Source organism: Diabrotica virgifera, chromosome 2, assembly GCF_917563875.1.
Source record: "Diabrotica virgifera virgifera chromosome 2, PGI_DIABVI_V3a".
In the NCBI taxonomy this organism is placed as follows: domain Eukaryota; kingdom Metazoa; phylum Arthropoda; class Insecta; order Coleoptera; family Chrysomelidae; genus Diabrotica; species Diabrotica virgifera.
In genome coordinates, this window is record NC_065444.1 from 152,303,584 (window position 1) to 152,324,658 (window position 21,075).

The following is a 21,075-nucleotide window of genomic DNA, read 5'->3' on the forward strand; positions in this document are numbered from 1 at the left end:
AGTTTAATTAATAGAAACATTTGTAAACGAAATCTTACAAGAATTATTTTATGGCGCGTTTGTAGATTCCTTCCTGTAATACCAGCGTTACTCATCTAATCACCACTTATTATCTAACTCTTATCTATCAAAATATACTTAAAATTTCTATATATATATATATATATATATATATATATATATATATTTCTAATTTGCTTCATACAGCATACAAAATAAAATAATAGTTGCGCTAAAATAAAAATATAAAAATAAAATGGCGCCAAAAATATTTTCAAATTTTAAACCCACTATAGAAATCCCTCTTCTATTGGTGTATTTTGCTTTTATGACATATGGTAAGTAATTCTGCATAACCATTATTACCCTTTTCATAATATTGAACACTGTATGATTTATACATATTTTTGAGAATATTACTGTCAAATATTTCCTAATTTTGCCTATCTATTTATTTGACGTTCCAGCCTTGGACATATTATATTTCTCTTTTAATTGTCCATTGTCAACTAATGTGTGAATACCATCTTACATTTCTACTACAAATAAATTAACCTTCTGGGGTACACCACATGGGGTAACAAAATTTCAGGTTTAAATAATTTCTGTTTATTTTCTGGCATTTGGAAAAATAACAAAATGGAGTGCGGCATAAACGAATATTACCAATCAATAATATAATTGATAAAATTTAACCCGTAATAATATCTATAACAATTTCCTTTAATATTCTAGGCGATTTACGATTTACTTATTAGAATGTCCCTTAAAATGTCCTGCAAAGTCATTATTTGTTTCTTCGCGAGCAAAAGTTTTAAATCTGTGGCACATAATTTTCATAAATTCTGCAACTCTCCCGCTGCAACCCTTCTGAATTTCTTTCTAGTATATGATTATGCCTTGTTTTCTAGTTTCTATGGGTTAAACTTTTATTGAACGTTTTGGATTCTAGGTTTATTTCGTATTCTGATCAGGATGGCATGTGAAAACAATTTTAAAATGATTGTGTCTTCTTCGGGATCTAAACCTGCCAATTAAGAAAAATCTAATAGCTGTGTTTGAAAGAAATTTATATGTAGGTTATCTATGCTTTCTTTTACAATTTTGGAATTTAGTATATTCTGTTTTTATATCCGTTTTCGGATTTAGGTCTAGTCCTTTTTTACCAATTCGTTTAGATCAATATCTAATTTCCATATATTTTTTTCTACAGGTACTCAGTGCTTTGTTTATTGGATTAAGTTTTTCTGCTGGGTAATTTTCAAAAAAATCTTGTTTCTCTTATGTAACTAAAAAAATTATGTTACTTCAGTTGGTGTACTTATATGATAGGTACATTTCTGTATTTTTCATTTCTGTTTTTAATTGTATTTACATTTTCACCTTCGGCCTCCTTTGATCTTGTTTTTGGTATTTTTTCATTTTTGTGAAGACTTATGCAAATTTTATTCACATGTTTTATATTTTTCGTTTCCGGTTCAGGGACATTTAGGGATTCATCGTATTTGGTTAGTAATAGCTTTTCGTTAAAGGTACTTAGCATCTCAACCTATGTTAGCTCTCTTCTGTTGGCAACAAGTAGTGTTGTCGAAATAGGAGACCTTAACTAGATATTCATTAATCTTTTATTTTTCTTTTACTCTTAATTGCTGTATAATCGTGCCTGTAATCGATTGTTAAGATGATATATTTTATTTTTTATAATTCTCATACATTTTAATAGTATCCAATGTATCTTCCCAATATTGAATTTTTATTGGGAACTGGTATATAGCTTAATAATCTAATTTATATTTTAGCTGGAATTGTAACCAACTTAATTTCATTTAAAACATGTTATACTTTGGAAAACTACCCAAAAGAAAATTGCTCGCGATTAGGACGGTATACAGACAACGCAACACTGGATTTAGAAAAGACAGTACAGTCCAAATCCACATATGTTCTTACTATCACAGAAATGATTCCCTCATCTGTACCGATTCTCATTTCTCTAGGAGTAGGCGCATGGTCAGACAAGCATGGAAGAAGACCTGCGCTGATATACACTCTCTGTTGTAAGTAAAGCTTTTTGTTTGATTGCAAAAGTATATTTAAATCCGGTTACTCACTTCAAACGATAGATGCTGCAATACAGATCTATTAATATATTTCATATAAACCAATTTTTATCTATGTAATACATCAGAAACGATGACGACTAACATAAAACAAATCACAAAATATGTACACTCCTGGCCAAAAAAATCGGGACACCTTAAAAATGGGTCATTTTTGATGTCTCGAATCTCCTAAACCTGTTGTCCGATTTTAGTGATTTTTTTAATATGTTATAGCCTTATTCTCTAAGAATATGGATGTATTACTAATGTTGCTGAACAGGTAAATGTCATTGTATACCGGGTGTAACAATAATACTGTGTTTTTTCCTGAAAGTTCGTAACACCCTGTGAAATATTCTAGGATTTAAAAAATATTGAAATTAAAACATAATTGTAGCCTTAACATTCTGCTTTTTGACTCATTTACTTATGTTGGATAATGAAAAAGTTAGATACTTTGACAACTAGCCATGTTCTTCATCAATGTAGGGTGTTTCTAAATAAGTGCGACAAATTTTAAGGGGTAATTTTTCATGAAAAATAATGACAGTTTGATTTATAAACATATGTCTGCAAATGCTTCGTTTCCCAGATACCGGATGTTGAATTTTTTCTTACACATTGACGATTTATTTATTGCTCTAAAACCGGTTGAAATATACAAATTAAATTTGATGGGTTGTAAGAGTCAGTTATTGCGTATTTTTTTACATACAATTATATATTTTATATTCACCATTGGCGTGCATACGGGTTATATTACCCGGTTATATTACCTGTATACACGCCAATGGCAAATATAAAATTTTTAGTTGTATGTCAAAAAATGTGAAATAACTACCTCTTAAAACCTACCAAATTTTATTTGCATATCTCAACCGGTTTTAGAGTAATAAATATATCGACAGTTTGTAAGAAAAAATTCAACATCCAGTATCTCGGAAACGAAGCATTTACGGACATATGTTTATAAAGCAAACTGTCATTACTTTTTCATGCAGAATTAATCCTTAAAGTTTGTCGCACTTATTTAGAAACACCCTACATTGATGAAGAGCATGGCTAGTTGTCAAAGTACCTAACTTTTTCATTATCCAACATAAGTGAATGAGTCAAAAAGCAGAATGTTAAGAAAGTCTAAGGCTACAATTGAGTTTTAATTTCAATATTTTTTAAATGCTAGAATATTCCACAGGGTGTTACGAAATTTCAGGAAAAATCACAGTATTATTTTTACACCCGGTATACAATGACATTTACCTGTTTAGCAACACTATTACTACAGCCATATTCTTAGAGAATAAGGCTATAACACATTGTAAAAATCACTAAAATCGGTCAACAGGTTTAGGAGATTCGACATATCAAAAATGACCCATTTTTAAGGTGTCCCGGTTTTTTTGCCAGGAGTATATATATATATATATATATATATATATATATATATATATATATATATATATATATATATATATATATATATATATATATATATGAATTAAACGAAAAGATTTCTCTGGTATACAGACAAAATCTTTTCCGTAGCGGACGCGAAAATGTAAATTTCAAAGTCTTCATAAAAGACGATGAACGACAAAAGACACCTCTTTGTGTCACAGATTTGTCTACAAAGCCACGTTATTCGCTACATATTCTTCAATAACGGAGAAACCGTGATATGAAAGGAAACGGAAATTGCATTTTATTTCAGTTCGACCACCACCGATATTCTACACGACGTGTTTCGAGCTCATGTCAAGCTCTCGTCAGGAACATCTAGGTGGATGGTCGAGGTGTAACAAAATGCGGTTGGCCTTTCTGGTAATAATAAAATAACCAGACTTCAGTACACTTGGTACGACATCTATATGAATTAAACGAAAAGATTTCTCTGGTATACAGAAGAAATCTTTTCCGTAGCGGACGCGAAAATGTAAATTTCAAAGTCTTCATAAAAGACGATGAACGACAAAAGACACCTCTTTGTGTCACAGATTTGTCTACAAAGCCACGTTATTCGCTACATATTCTTCAATAACGGAGAAACCGTGATATGAAAGGAAACGGCAATTGCATTTTATTTCACTTCGACCACCACCGATATTCTACACGACGTGTTTCGAGCTCATGTCAAGCTCTCGTCAGGAACATCTAGGTGGATGGTCGAGGTGTAACAAAATACTAACCAGACTTCAGTACACTTGGTACGACATCTATATGAATTAAACGAAAAGATTTCTCTGGTATACAGAAGAAATCTTTTCCGTAGCGGACGCGAAAATGTAAATTTCAAAGTCTTCATAAAAGACGATGAACGACAAAAGACACCTCTTTGTGTCACAGATTTGTCTACAAAGCCACGTTATTCGCTACATATTCTTCAATAACGGAGAAACCGTGATATGAAAGGAAACGGCAATTGCATTTTATTTCACTTCGACCACCACCGATATTCTACACGACGTGTTTCGAGCTCATGTCAAGCTCTCGTCAGGAACATCTAGGTGGATGGTCGAGGTGTAACAAAATGCGGTTGGCCTTTCTGGTAATAATAAAATAACCAGACTTCAGTACACTTGGTACGACATCCATATGAATTAAACGAAAAGATTTCTCTGGTATACAGAAGAAATCTTTTCCGTAGCGGACGCGAAAATGTAAATTTACGGTTTCTCCGTTATTGAAGAATATGTAGCGAATAACGTGGCTTTGTAGACAAATATGTGACACAAAGAGGTGTCTTTTGTCGTTCATCGTCTTTTATGAAGACTTTGAAATTTACATTTTCGCGTCCGCTACGGAAAAGATTTCTTCTGTATACCAGAGAAATCTTTTCGTTTAATTCATATAGATGTCGTACCAAGTGTACTGAAGTCTGGTTATTTTATTATTACCAGAAAGGCCAACCGCATTTTGTTACACCTCGACCATCCACCTACAGTGTGTCAATTTTAAAACTTACAATGGCTATATCTCACGAACAAAAGCTGATATCGAAAAATGCTTGAAACCGTTTCTAGGATAGTAAGGGGGAACTAAAATGACATGAAAGAGAACTCACCCCCATCAACCCCCTAGGCCCCACCTATCACAACCAAAAAAGTTTAAATTGCAAACCCCTACTTGTAATACATCATTGAAAAGGTTATAAAAAATGCTATTCAATGGTATAAATAATAATTATACAGGGTGAAGCAATAATTGTGAAACTTTGGCTTAAATGAAAAATTTAATAAGGTTGTGTTGAATTACAAATTTACTAAAAATGTCAATTAAGTAAATATTTATTGTGAATTCCGTTGTTTGGTAAACAATAATACAGCCTATTTTCAAATTCTGCACGAAATTTAGCAAATGCTCTAGTAATAGGGCGACATGCTTGAGTAATTCTTTCTCGCAATTCCCCAAGTGAAGCAAGTTGAGTTTTATAAACAACTGATTTAGGGTAACCCCATAGAAAAAGTAATATACTATCCTACTATAAAAAGTACTATCCAATGGTATAAATAATAATTATACAGGGTGTTAATATCAGCTGGCCTACTATGACTTTTTTATTTGGAATACTATCTCCCGGACTATTATTTTAAATGGTAAGTGTCCGCTCGTACTTTTTTTTTAATTAAAACTTAATTTGCCATTTTTGCCTTAAATTAGTTGTTTATAAAACCTAACTTGCGTCACTTGGGAAATTGCGAGAAATAATTACTCAAGCATGTCGCCCTATTACTAGAAAAACATTTGTCAAATTTCGTGCAGATTTTGAAAATAGACTGTATTATTGTTTACAAAACAACAGAACCCACTTTTGAACATTTACTTAATTGACATTTTTATCAAATTTGTAGTTCAACAAAACCTCATTAAATTTTTCATTTAAGCCAAAGTTTCGCAATTATTGCTTCACCCTGTATAATTCTTATTTATACCATTGGATAGCATTTTTTATAGCCTTTTCAATGATGTATCACAAGTAGGAGTTTGCAATTTAAACTTTTTTGGTTGTGGTGGGTGGGGCCTAGGGGGTTGATGGGGGTGAGTTCTCTTTCATGTAATTTTAGTTCCCCCTTACTGTCCTAGAAATGGTTTCAAGCATTTTTCGTTTTCAGCTTTTGTTCGTGAGATATAGCTATTGAAAGTTTTAAAATTGACACACTGTAGATGTTCCTGACGAGAGCTTGACATGAGCTCGAAACACGTCGTGTAGAATATCGGTGGTGGTCGAAGTGAAATAAAATGCAATTGCCGTTTCCTTTCATAAATATATATATATATATATATATATATATATATATATATATATATATATATATATATATATATATATATATATATATATATAAAAGTCGAGCTATTACAAGTTTGTGTAGTATGACCGATATTGTTCCGAATTGTTGTGGCTGATTGAATGATGAAGAGAAAAATCGATAAACTTATCAAAATAAACCTAAAGACATTTGTTATGATAGAAGATTTAGGGTCTGTGTAGATGATGATACACGCCTGATCACCCGTTCAGAAACTGACTGAAATTAAATCTTAACCAACTGGATAAAATAGAAAAAAAACCGAAACTGTATATAGTAATCAAGGACATATTATCCAAGTAAACAAGGATATTGTAGTTACTAATAAAAAACGGCAACTAGTAGGCTAGTAACATAAATTTAGATGAAAATAAAAGGTAAACAAATTCTCGACTAGCTAAGACGCGCCAAATAATACATCGCTTGTGCTATTTTGCTGACTTTAAAACAGTACTTCCGGCTACAACTATGGAACCGTAAATCCGTGGTCAAATTGGTTATATTTACTTAATACCATCTCTAGATTACAAGATCTCATTTGTCTTAGCGTTTACGGACGAACAGACATACAGTCCGTACAATACATGTAGATACCGTTGTACGTCATCCGTGTCATAGCACGTGACGTCACATAATACCAACACGAAATATTTAAGTGGTAGGTCTGTTCCTTTTTATAATCGTCTAGTCGAGTACACTGAAATTTCAGCCACTAGACTTTATTCTATTCCTACGCGTAGAAATAATATTGAAAGATTTCTATTAATGTACATTTAAAGAACAACTTGTTTCATTTAGTTTGTATAAGTGGAATACAAATCTTACAAAAACACTTGTTCAGATTACATTCTAACTGCGATCGAACAAAGGTGACATTTTGGCATAAATTGGTAACATTTATTTGACCGTTGCGGTATTGACACTTCAGATTTGTTTTCATTCCTTACTATAAGTATTTGTTTTATTGTATTTATTGTTTTTATTATTTACTTATTTATTTATTTAACGTAAGATTATAACATAATTCTTGTTTTCTTTTTCTAGTATTAATATTTATTTATATCGAGTATTAATTTGTTTTGTTGTATAATCAACTTCCGAAATAATTATGTGATATATTTGATTTAACATTAATTCAAGATTTTTTTGTAATTATTGGGAAACAAGGTCAACTTAGATCTCTGACGTAGATAATGACGTGCAACGGTATCTATATTGGACGGACTGTACATGGATAGTTCAAGGTTTTCAGTTTTTAATGTTGTAAAATAAGTGGAAACAAAACACAAAAATGTTGCTACTTGTAGAGCTAACTGGACCGCAATAATAAAAGAACGTAGTTGTTAACGTAGGATACAAATCTAGATTCTCATCAGAATCATATTAAAATCGTTATTTCGAAATATATATTTTTTTAGGTCTTTCTGTAGGATTTGCTTCATATGTGATTGTACTATTATTTGATGATCTCAATCCATACTACATGATGGTTGGAGCAATACCAGCTCTGCTGTGTGGTGGGCCACTCACATTTTTTAGTATAGCAATATCTGTCATGAATGATGTGTCTACAGACGAAAATCGAGGTTTGACGTAAGTACTCATTTACATCAATCGATAGTATAGCATGATTAGGGCGTGTTAAAATACTACATACTACCTGTGACAACCAGTTAGACAAAGGTCCCAGTATACAGAAATGAGAAGTCAGAAAAACATTATAGAAAACAAAAATTAATATAGCACCTGGACCAGATCAACTCCCTGCTACTGAAACTTTTGGATGAGGAAAATATTACCTACTTGCCTACTTTCTTTAACAAAATTTACAACGCAAGAAAAACACCAGGTCATTGGTTAGAGTCTGTTTATATCATTACCAAAGGAAAGCAGGCCCACCTCAATTTGTATCAAAAGTACTTGTGTGCGAAAGTTGGATGAGTAATAAGCAATTTGGATTTAAAAATGGCCTAGGAACTAGAAAACCGTTCTAGGCTCGCGTTATTTTGTAAGCGCGCTCTGTAAAAAAAAGTTGTGAGTTTCGAAAGAACGTTCATGTTTGTTTATTTGTTTTCGTCGACTTTTCATTGATAAAACAGAGTATTTGGAATGTTTATTTAAAGATCGATTTAAAGATTTCTTCTCGTAGCACTACAAGCCGGGGTGGGCCTAAGCTGATTGCACAACTCGCTCCCCTCTCGAACGGTCGATCATGATAGTTGGGTTAGTAGGTAGCCCCAATGTTCTTAACCCATTAACCGCCAAGCAAAGAAATACTGCAATAATATGTAATATATTTTAACTAGAGTAAAATAAACTTATACATTCGTAACAAATTATTTTACATTTTGATAATGGCAGGTATCACAATAACAATACTGGTTCGTTTTCGAACCTTTGGCGGGACTGAGATATAAAAATTGAAATACACAATTTTATTTTTTGTGATAAGTCTCAAAACATTTAGAGTGTAAATGGACCTGGCATTTTTGATAAACAAAAATAGTATGGTTAGAACATTGCCTACACCTTCTTCAGCTTCTTTGTCAAAAACGAAGTCGAACGACCCTCTATCTTTTTTAGAAATTATTTATATGTTTCCAGTTTACACTTTTCAATCCTGTATCTCGCACTGTGCCAGTTGCATAAATTCGACAAATCGACATATTGTCTACAACACTAGAAAACCTCCCTTATGTAGCCCGCCCTCCACAGCCCTAGATTACAACAAAACTGAATACCAGAATACCCGTCTTTCTAAAGTTATGTACCCACTATGTTCGTAATATTGGACCACCGAGGCGGAGCGCGCACTGTTGCACGGTCCAGGAGCGCCAACCATCCACTATGTTCACAAACCTCTTGCGCTCCCTGCAACTGCTCCAATAGATACGGTATGCGCTCCTCTACATATTAACCGTCACCAATTGGAACGCCGAGGCGGAGCGCGCACTGCTGCACGGTCCGGGAGTGCCAACCATTCACTATGTTTACAAACCTCACTGCAACTGCTCCCATCTATACGGCATGCGCTCCTCTATATATAAACCGCCACCTATTGGACCGTTGAGGCGCAGCGCACACTGTTGCACGGTCCGAGAGCGCCACCATCCACTATGTTCACGAACCTTATCTAAAATTAAGTATGTAACTAAATTTACCAAATTCTGCCCATACCAGTCTTGCTCTTTTAGTGATTTCCGCACTTTGAGTTTCTTTGTCAAGTTTCAGAATTTCGCCTGGGAAGTAGTTTCTTTGTCAAGTTTGAGAATTTGGCATAGGTAGGCATTTGGCGTAAAAAATAGTTATAAGCAGTGGCGGTTGGTCAGGGTCGGCAGGGTCGGCAGTGCCGACCCGCACATTTATGGACACATTATAGATTTTTTTAAATATATAAGTTAATCAGAGTTGATGATATTCGTTTCTGTGAATAAAAAAAATATCTGTGAGATAATACAGACTAAATTTTATTCATTGTTTTTAAGAGAATTCCATCGATCTAATACGTTAAGTGATACCTGTGCGCTGCGCGTAAGAGACTTTTCAAATTAATGATCCTATCCTAACCAGCCATACACCCGACTGCGATTGTGTGAATTCAAGGCCCGCTTCGACAAGCCGTACCCAGATTGACCATTTGCTTGTAATAAGACGCTATGGAATATTAGCCGATGGGCAACCAATTATACATTCCCCGTATTTATTTGAATGACAAGTACTGCAGAAAAACAATCTGCCGAGCCCAGCGGTGATCTGCAAACGGCAACAAGACACGTACTTATGACCAGGGCGCATATGTAAAAATATTAGGACATAACATTAATTTTGACGTTGAGAGGTGACTCATATTTGTTTGCAGAAATTGCTTGAAAATAACTCATATAATAATATTAATTTGAGTTATCCTCCCACTCAAAAAGGTCCGGAACATTGTTTAAATAACCAGAAATGTCAAAAAATTAAGGAAGAATTCGATTTTCCCTTCATTTTTTGATTATAACTTTAAAAGTATTCATTTTTGAGAAAAGTTGCACTGACATAAAAGTTGCATAATTAAATTTCCTACAATATAGGATTAGCTAACATTTTTAAAAATTGTCACCATTGTTGCAAAATAGCAATAAATGCGAAAAAATCATAAAAAACAATTATTCGCATTTTACGTTTTCCAACCTTTTATGCTACACTTAGGACCTTTATAATTTTACCCAGAAAAACTATATCATATAATAAAACAATACTATGAACTTCATTTAGATCGGTTCAATAGATTTTGCAAGATAAATTTTGAAATACAGCTTTCGCAAAAAAATTCACTTTTTCAAAATGTTGCAGAACTGAGAATAAAGCAGACAGCAACTTGAATTTATTTTTACGTATAGAAGAATACTGTACCTTTCCTCTATATGTAAAAAAAATTCAACTTGCTATCTGCTTTATTGTCAGTACTGCATCATTTTAAAAAAATTAATTTTTTTTGCAACAGCTGGATTGCAAAACTTATTTTGCAAAATGTATCGAATCGATCTTAATGAAATTTACAGTATTGTTTAATTATATCATAAAGGTTTTCTGGTTAAAATATGAAGGTCGTAAGTGTATCATAAATGGTTGAAAAACGTAAAATGCGAATACTTATTTTTTATGTTTTTTCGCAATTATTGCTGTTTTGCAACAAGGATGACACTTTCTAAAATGTTTAACCAACCCTATATTGTAGGAAATTTAGTTACCCAACTTTTATGTCAGTGTAACTTTCCTCGGAAGTGAATACTTTGAAAGTTAAAATTAAAAAATGAAGAAAAAAAAAAGAAAAAGTTTTTCTTCATTTTTTGACATTTTGATTATTTAAACAATGTTCCGGACCTTTTTGAGTGGAAGGATAACTCAATTATTATTTCCAAAGAATTTTCAAAATATCTATTAGACAAGTTCACTAAAACGTATCCATCATTCTTTAATCAAATAAAATAAGAAAATGGATTAACAGTTTTATATGCTGATCTAAATATTTTTGGAAGGTGGGATAAGTTACAAAATATGTTTAATTTTATATACTGCAATTCATTAGGTACATATAACAAACTGTTCCCGAATTTAATAAATTATTTTGCTCAAATGTGGGCAAATTCTGCCTCAAATGAACGGAATTTCTCTTGTCTCAAAAGAGTCAAAACGTATTGTCGAAACACCATGAAACAAGAGAGAATGTCAAACTTGTCTCAAATGTCAATAGAAAAAAACTTTTAAAACCTCTCCAAAACAATAACAAATTTTACAATGACCTTATAACCCATTTTGCTACTTCGAAACAACATGAGTTAATTTATAAACAGGTTTACAAAAAAAAAATAAAAAAAAAAAACAAAAACCAAAAATCTTCTATGAAATTGAAGCCTTTTAATTAGATGGCATACCTATCTGAGGAGACAAAACCTTGCCGACCCTGTCCCTAAAGCCACGAGCCGCCACTGGTTATAAGCATAGTATGCATATACAAAAACACAAAATAATAACACTTATATGGAAAGAAGAGGAAATACCAACAAAATGGCACGAAAGTGTATTAATCCCCGTCCACAAAAATGGAGACAAAACCAAGTGCTCTAATTATAGAGGCATCTCTTTACCTAATACGGCGTATAAAATCTTATCGAATCTTATCCTATTAAGTAGGCTAACATCGTTTGTAGAAGATTTCATAGGGGAATACCAAGCCGGCTTCTGAAAAAATTGATCGACCATAGACCAGATTTTTCGGGTTTCATTATATCATGATTTTTACTCAGCTGCTTGAAGACAAGATGGGAATTCAATAGAGCTATCCATAAGCTCTTCATAGATTTCTGACAAGCGTACGATAGCATTAAAAGGGATCAGATGTGGAATGCAATGTCGGAACTTTCAGTTCCAAAAAAACTTATCCAACTTGTTAAAATATGCGTAAACGGCTGTAGATCCAGAGTACGGATAGGAAACAAACTCTCAAAATCTTTCGGAATAAGCAGTGACCTGAAAAAAGGAGATGCGCTGTCACCTCTCCTTTTTAATATAATCCTGGAGAAAGTAGTAAAAACAGCACAAATTAGAACAAAATTACTGACAGTAAATGGACCAAAATTACAACTAGCATACGCGGATGACGAGTCGGCTAAATACGAGTCGGCTAAAACCCACGAAGAGTTATAACTCCACGGAGTAAGTATACGTGGATGATATTGACATTGTGGGAAACACAGTCACCAATGTGAAGGAAATTTTCAATAAATTGGAGGTAGAGGCAAAGAAAACTGGCTTAAGGTTAAATTAAGAGAAAATCAAATACATGTGCATTAACAGACAAAAGGGACGAGATAGAATAAAGCAAAATGTTACGATTACCCATATAACTTTGAAAGAGTGGAGAGTTTCAAATATCTCGAAGCAACAATCACTGCAGATAACGATATTACAGAAAAGATTAAAGGGAGAATTCAGGAAGCATACATATGTATGTATAGCCTCCACAATACTATTAAATCTAAGAGTCTAACAGGAGTATCAAAAATCAGAATATATAAAACAGTGATTAGACCGATGCTCATGTATGGGTGTGAGACGTGGACTATGACCAAAATAATTGAAAGAAAACTTAGATGTTTTGAGAGAAAAATCCTCAGAAGAATCTTTGGAATGAGAATAAATGCTGAGGTCAAGCAGATGTATAGGGCGAATGACATAGCCCAAGAAATTAAATCTCAGCGTCTAAGATGGGCTAGCCATGTCCATAGACTCCCTAATAACCGCCCTACCAAACTGATCTGGGAGGAAGCCCCCACAGGAAGAAGGGCCTTAGGACGCCCACGAATGCGATGGAGAGACAACATATGATCAGTTTTAAGAACAATGGGGCTACACACTGACCCAACTATCATGAACGACCGTTCGAGATGAAAGCGAGTTGTGCAGTCAGCCAAGGCACACCCTGGGTTGTAGTGCTACCAGAAGAAGAAGAAGAATACATATACATAGGATCGGTATCACAGACTAATGCTGAAATAAATGGAGATTCATGCAGTAGGATTAGAATTGGATGGACGCAGTGTAAAGAAGTGACTGGTAAAATTATTAAACTGAAGGAAAAATTCTATAAAACAAGCATAACACCAGCTATAATGTACGGAACTAAATACTGAGTAGTTAAAAAGAAAGAGGAACAACGAGTGCATGTGTCAGATAGTATAGACGGATGAGTGAACTGACAAAAAAGGATAAAATTAAGAGTAATTATATTAAAGGTAGTCTAGGAGTGGTGCCATACCACTAGAAGGAATTGATGGCATACCAGCGGAACTTATTAAATGTGGAGGTGCTACTCTGACTAATCAAATATATAAAATAATACTGAGAGCCAGAAACAAGGAACAAATCCTGGAAGAGTGGTGTATTGGAATCGTTTGCCCGTTACACAAAAAGGGTGATAAATTGGAATGTAAAAACTATAGAGGAATAACCCTCCTTAATACAGCTTACAAAATATTTTCGAGTATCTTATATGGTCGCCTAAGTGCACATTCAGAGGAGCTTCTTGGAGATTATCAAAGTGGTTTTAGGCCTGGTCGATCAACAACAGACCAGATATTTGTGCTAAGGCAAATACTGGAAAAAACCAATAATTTCAATACCGACACATACCATCTTTGTGTAGATTTTAAATCGGCCTATGAAAGTGTCCTAAAAAATAAATTGTATGAACCCATGGATGAATTCCACATCCCTGATAGAATGATAATATTGGTTAAGGCTACAATGCGTAAAGTTGTTTGAAAAGTTGAAATACAGGGCGAACAAGCACAGGCGTTTGAAACGCATGTTGGGTTGCGACAGGGAGATGCGCTGGCGTGTCTCCTTTTTAACGTAGCTCTGGAAAAGGCGGTTAGAGATGCTCAAATAGAGAACAGGGGAAATATTTTTAATAAATCATCCCAAATTTTGGCATATGCAGATGACGTGGACCGAGTTGCCCGCACAACACGCAAGCTAGAAGAAATGCATACCATCTTCTCAAATGTCTCAAAAAATATGGGCCTGCAAGAAATCAAGGAGAAAACTAAGATGATGGCATCAACAACCAACAATAGAGCCATAAACATCGGCCGCCAATTCACGGTTGATAACTCTACCTTTGAAGTGGTCGACAAATTCACATACTTAGGCACCAGGAAGACTTAGGGTGATCACCAAGGAGATCGCTATGACGGAAGAAATCAAGCGATGGACACTCCTAGCAAACAAATGCTAGTTTGGACTGAGTATACATATGAGGAGCAGAAACTTAAGTCGAAAAACAAAAATAACTATATGTAAAACCGTTATACAACCAGTCTTAACATATATATCAAAGACATGGACCATCTCCAACGCAGACGAAAACCTCCTGCTTATATTTGAACGAAGGATCCTGAGAGGAATATTCGATGGCATCTGTGAAAATGGTATTTGGAGGAGGAGGTATAACTACGGGGTTTACCACAGATATAAACTTATATTTGGTGGTAAAGACGTAGTATCTCTTATAAGAATAGGAGGACTAAGATGGGCAGGACATCTGGCAAGATCACAGCAAAACAACCCTCCTAGAAGAATCCTTATGTCACAACCTGTGGAAAGTAGAAATAAGGGTTGGTCAAAACTCAGATGGAAGGATGGTGTGGATGAAGATGGGAGAAAAATAGGCGCAGCAAACTGACAACGGTTGGAAATGGATAGGACTGACTGGCGTAATAGACTTGGGAAGGTTCCAAAATGGGAGAACAAAAGTTAAAATGGTTTGGTCATGTTCAACGTCGAGACGTTAATCATCCGATACGAATGATCTTCAGTTCCTTGGAGAGTAGGAGAGGAAGACCAAAAGGACCTAGGAAGAGACGCTTAGGCAGAATGTATCGGAAATGGTGATTGATATTGTTATATGATATTATGTATCATAAAGATTATTGCCTTTATAATTAGAAAATTTTTATGTATTATTTTTTTTTTTTAATATTTATTACAAATTTTATTTTATTTTAGAATGGCAGTATTTGAAGTTATAATGGTATTTTGTACTTGTTTTGGAACGTTGGCCAGCACTCCTCTATTATATGCTACAAGTTATGCTGCAGTTGGCGGTTTCTGCGCTGTTCTTATAATATTAGCCACAATCTATACATACTTTTTGGTACCAGAATCACTTAAAGTAGGCGAGGATAACAAAGCAACAGTTTCAAATGTATTCACGTGCAAAAACTTAACAGAATTATTCGTAGTTGCTGGCAGAAAAAGATCGAACAACAAAAGATTTATTTTGTTAACTTGGCTTAGCATTTTGTTTATACTAAATATAATAAATTCAGGAGAAGGCAATGTAAAAACTATGTATCTACGAAATGTATTTGAATGGACTATGACCGACAAAAATGAGTTCACTGCTTGGGGTAGCGTAGTTGGAATGGTGGCTACAATTGGTCTTATGTTCATACTCTACAAAAAATTGAAGATGAAGGAAGCATCTTTAGTTATTCTGGGATTTATAAGTGCTATTGGTTCTTCGCTTGTTTATGCATTGGCAAAAGAAAACTGGCACATTTATATAAGTAAGTATCTTTTTTTTAATTCTGATCATTTTGTTAACACTACAATACAATTCCTAATACTGCATAGGACATGCATTACTTTTTCCCCTTTATTCAATTTTTTTGTTGGGCATAAACCATAATTTCAGTTCAAAATACATACGTTTATTTTAATGTTTTGATTTCCACTTCAGAAATCGTTCGCAAAATACAAACGATATCAATAATTATTTTGTTTTGTTACAAGTATCTAATACAAAAAATTTTATATTATAATTTAATTTTATATGCTTCCTTCATAATAATTTATTATGTTTCTTAATTTAATAAATAATTATGTTAATGTTTATATTAGTGAATAGAGTATTGACTAACTTTTCGAATGAGCTGTCACACGACACCGATTCTCATTTAAAAAAAAGTCGATTACGTCATCATGCCCAGATGGATGACGTCACTAGTATGATATATATGCCAAAAAATTATAATTTAAAAATAAAAATCGACCTGTTTCCGGATTTATCTTCAGAGTCGCCCATTCTCGAGAAAATTAATTTATTCCAACTCAAGCGTCTTCACTGTACAATTCTTAGGGAGTTTTTAGTGTGTATGAAATAATAGATCTTATAAAAACCTAAAAAATTCTTTGTCACTTAACTTCTAAGATAAACAGTAAAAAGTTAAGGCTAAAAAATCAATATTTTTTTGAAAAAAAAAAAAAGAGAAATCCAACTGAAAGCAAAATAATTTAAGTTAGCGGTGTTTTTAGTCATTAGTCTTATTTATTCTTCTTTATTTATGTATTATTAATAGATTCTAGAAGTTTGACTGGCTTATAATGATTAATTTTTAAAAAACTGGAGTTAAAAGCGAATACCGAATTTTTTTAGTTTGGTAAAAAAATGCCATTTTCTTCAGAATAGACAGATTACCATCAGAGAGACGAAAACATATTTAAATATGAATTTGTAGATTATTTAATTCCCAAGAATATGGTTTGAAAAAATTTTTTTCTACGGCACAAATTGAGTGAATTGTAAATGAGTACCTATATCGAAAACCATTGATTTCTTAGATAAAACTAACACATTCGATAGCGAATAAATCTAAAACTATTAATTTTATCAAACAAACGGATAGAACGTTTTTTTGCTTAGAATTAATGTTGCTATCAACTTTTGCGGTCGAATTATAAAAAATTTCCACCCCCGAGATTGGGTGACAACCACCCCCATGGTAAAAGCGACTTTCGGCATCGTATAGATTTTGATCCTTGGACTATCCACTACTTATTCTCAAATTTTAAAAGCAAATCCATCCATTCTGTAAAAATTGTGAGGTGAAAAGCTTCATTTCCTGGACAAATTTAATTATTTATTTGTATTGCATCATGAGATTGCAATGTAGATAATCATTTCAAATTTCACTGTAGTTTTTCTACTACTCTAAATATGTTTCTTGATATTACTGTTTCAAGAAATATGTTTGGAGAACATAACTGATGCAAAAATATACATTTATTTCTTTCATTGTTCCAGCTGTCTTCATTGGCATATTTGTAGGAATGATTAATCCTATGATCCGAACTTCAATAGCAAAGATTCTACCCCGAGATGACATGGGAAAAATATTCTCTTTAATCACTGTAGTTAATAGTCTTCTGCAGATGGTCAGTGGACTTATTTACAGTCTTATTTATACCGAAACAAAGTCAGGATTGTATAACTATGTCTCTATTGGATTTGATGTAATTGCTCTCATACTTGTGCTGTAAGTATTTTTCTAATTTTTAAAGATAATAAATATAATTATTATTACATTACTAAATGTCATAAAAGTAAACTTTGTACTTTGTCTGATAATTTAAACAAGTCCAACTTGCAATATGTTTAAAAGCTGAAAATTGACCAATTAAGAAGCTTGTTTTACTTCACTCGTGGCCTCCTGTATTGCTTTCAAAGTCCTCCATAGCACCTTTCACAAAAAAATTAATAAACAACGGGAGATATTAGGGGAGAGCAGGATAAAGTGGAATAGCTTCTTCTTCTTGATGTGCCTATCCGTGACGAATGTTGGCGATCATCATGGCAATCTTCACTTTATCTGCAGCAACGCGGAAAAGCTGCACAGATGTTGTGTTGAACCAGGTTCTGAGGTTCTTTAACCATGATGTTCTTCTTCTTCCTGGACCTCGCTTTCCAAATATTTTTCCTTGCAGGATGGCTTGTAGGATGGCTTCATTCGCATAATGTGTCCAAAGTATTCCAACTTTCCAGATTTGATGGTGGTTAGTACTTCTCGGTTCTTCCCCATTCTTCTAAGAACCTCCTCATTTGTGACCCGATCAGTCCATGGGATTTTAAGAATTCTCCGATATAGCCACATCTCAAATGCTTCCAATTTTCGGCACATATCGTCGTTCAAGGTCCATGATTCAACACCATAAAAAAGGACAGAGAATACGTAACATCTCAGCATTCTTACTTTTTTACCAAGAGAAAGGTTGTGGCTCTTGAAAAACGCCCCCATACGGTTGAAGATTGATCTAGCTTTTCCGATGCGAGCTCTTATTTCTTGGTTATTGGTCCATTCTTCATTTATTATGGTGCCGAGGTAGTTGTAGTGCCTCACTCTTTCCACAGGGGTTTGGTTGATATAGAGTTGACCTTCTGTTATCTTTTTCTTTCTGACGGTCATAAGCTTTGTTTTGTTTACGTTTATATTGAGTCCATATTGTTGACTGTAATACGTGATTTTGTCCATGAGGACTTGTAGGTTGTCCGCAAATACTATGGTGTCATCTGCATGTCTGATATTATTTAGCCGGTACCCGTTTAGTAGAATACCTTTTTCAGTTTCGTGCAAAGCTTTGATAAATATTTTTTCAGAGTAAAGATTAAAAATAGGGGGGGGGACAAAATGCAGCTTTGCCTCACTCCACGCATGATTTTGACATATTCGGTGAGTTCACCGTCAACTCTGAGGTTTGCAGTCTGATTCCAGTAAAGGTTTCTTAATTATTTTTAGATCTTGGTTGTTAATTCCTGCTTCTTTTAGTATTTGCATCATCTTGACGTGTTGTACTCGATCAAACGCCTTCTCGTAATCAACCAGACATGCGTATACGTCGCAATTTACGTCTCTGCATCTCTGGAATAAGACTTGTATTGAAAACAAAGCCTCTCTCGTAACAAAAGTATTTATGAACCCGAACTGGTTGGGCGAAATTTGACTTTCACATAGCTTGTAAATTCTCGTATGGATTACCTTTAGGAACAATTTTAGGAGATGACTCATCAGGCTTATCGTACGGTATTCTTCGCACTTTTTGGCTCCTGGTTTTTTTGGAAGTGCAATAAACTCAGACTTCAGCCATTCTGTTGGTATTTGTCCAGAGTTGTATATGTTGTTGAATATCTTTGTGATTATTGCTATTGATTCGTTGTACATCAGTTTGAGTAGTTCTGCTTGTATATTATCGGGACCTGCTGCTTTGCCATCCTTTAGCTGTGTTATGGCAGAATAAACTTCCTGCTGTAATATTCTTGGTCCATCATTTACCTCTTCTTCTAGCTCAAAGGTCTTCAAATAGTTTTTCTAGATATTCTTTCCACGTTCTAATTTTACTCTGTTTATCTAAGATGATGTTTCCGTCAGAATCAGTTAGATTTCCTCTCTGTCTCCGTCTTAGTCAACCTGTGAGTTCTTTAATTTTCCTATGTACATTGTGACTATCGTACTTTGATTGTTTTATCTCAATTTCTTGGCATCCCTCCATTGCTTCTTTTTCTTTCGCCTCTCTAATTTTTTAAGCTAAGTGGAACAGCCAAGCTAAACTTTGAAATTAAATAAATTTGACAATTTTCTTTTCTTGAATGTCTGCCCAGGATCCAGTACTTTTATTGAAGTGGCTTTCTTTTGGTGAAGATGTATTTTATCTAGTTGTATGTCCAGGAATTTGGTTGTATATAGCTTTTCATTTTGCTGTAAACTAATTCTCTTTAGACATCTCTAAGATACAATTGTCCAAAATGTCTATTTAGAGATGATTTTGTAATGTTTTTGACGGCATCTAATTTTTCCTCTATCTTATTTTAATTAATTTTTCTATATACATAACTCATAGGATGTGTTTGGATTATTTGTATTTAAACTAAACTTATTGTTTTGTTTATTGTAGTAGCATTATATTAGTGAGCAGGCAATCGAATGAAACAGAGAGTGTTTCAACTAAAGAGGACGTTCATGAATCTGGTGATGAAAAGACTAATCAGGAGCTGATTTGAATATGCTAGTTAATTATTACATAATATTTATTATATAAGTATTTATTTGAAATTAAATTTTTTATAATATTAATATATTTTTATATTAAATAATTGTTTTTTTTTCTACGACCCTTTAATAACATCCTCATTATTCACTATTTTTGAATAGATAATAACAGCCACTACTTTACCCGTGAGTAATAATTCATTACTCACAGGTCATTACTCACGGGCTGAAGTTAGGTTCAGGTGGCGAATGTCACTTTTTATAAATTAAAATTACTTAAACTTGTTTATTAACACAATAATTATTGTAATTTATACAGTGCATCCGTAAAGTAACGCATAAATTCATTATTAACTAAATAAAGAGCATTCGCAACATCCACGAGAAGGGGTGGGAACCACCCCCAAGATAAAAGCACATATCATAGGGTAGACTTTGTTTATTGAACTATTCTCTACTTACTGTGAAAATATGAAGTTAATCGATGTAGTAGGATGGAATTCTGAGCCAAATACATAGCCCTAGTCGGCTCAAAAATGAATATGAGGAAAACAAAAACAATGATAAACATAGATGACCCTAGACGTATAATTATAAATGGCAGTGAAATTAAACAAGTCCAGGAATAAATCTACCTAGGCCAAATTCTGAAGAAAATGACTAGCAAACTTAGTTGGATACTTTAGTTAAGGATATCTTAACTTTGTTTGAGTTATAAGGTATTTACGTGGATCATAAACCGTAAGATTTACGCATTTAACGAATATATTCCGATCCGCATAGTCAATCAAAATCTAT

General features: G+C 33.6%; 1 protein-coding gene across 1 annotated transcript; it reads left to right on the forward strand.

Annotated features, from left to right (window-relative positions):
* The first annotated feature begins 40 nt into the window (after nt 1-40).
* On the forward strand, nt 41-20,370 carry LOC114330122 (proton-coupled folate transporter). The gene is made up of 6 exons (XM_028279437.2): nt 41-338; nt 1,800-2,057; nt 7,828-8,002; nt 15,461-16,023; nt 17,541-17,772; nt 20,183-20,370. Exons 1-6 carry the CDS (start codon nt 257-259, stop codon nt 20,286-20,288), a joined length of 1,416 nt encoding a protein of 471 aa, XP_028135238.2. The 5' UTR covers nt 41-256; the 3' UTR covers nt 20,289-20,370.
* The last annotated feature ends 705 nt before the right edge of the window (nt 20,371-21,075 follow it).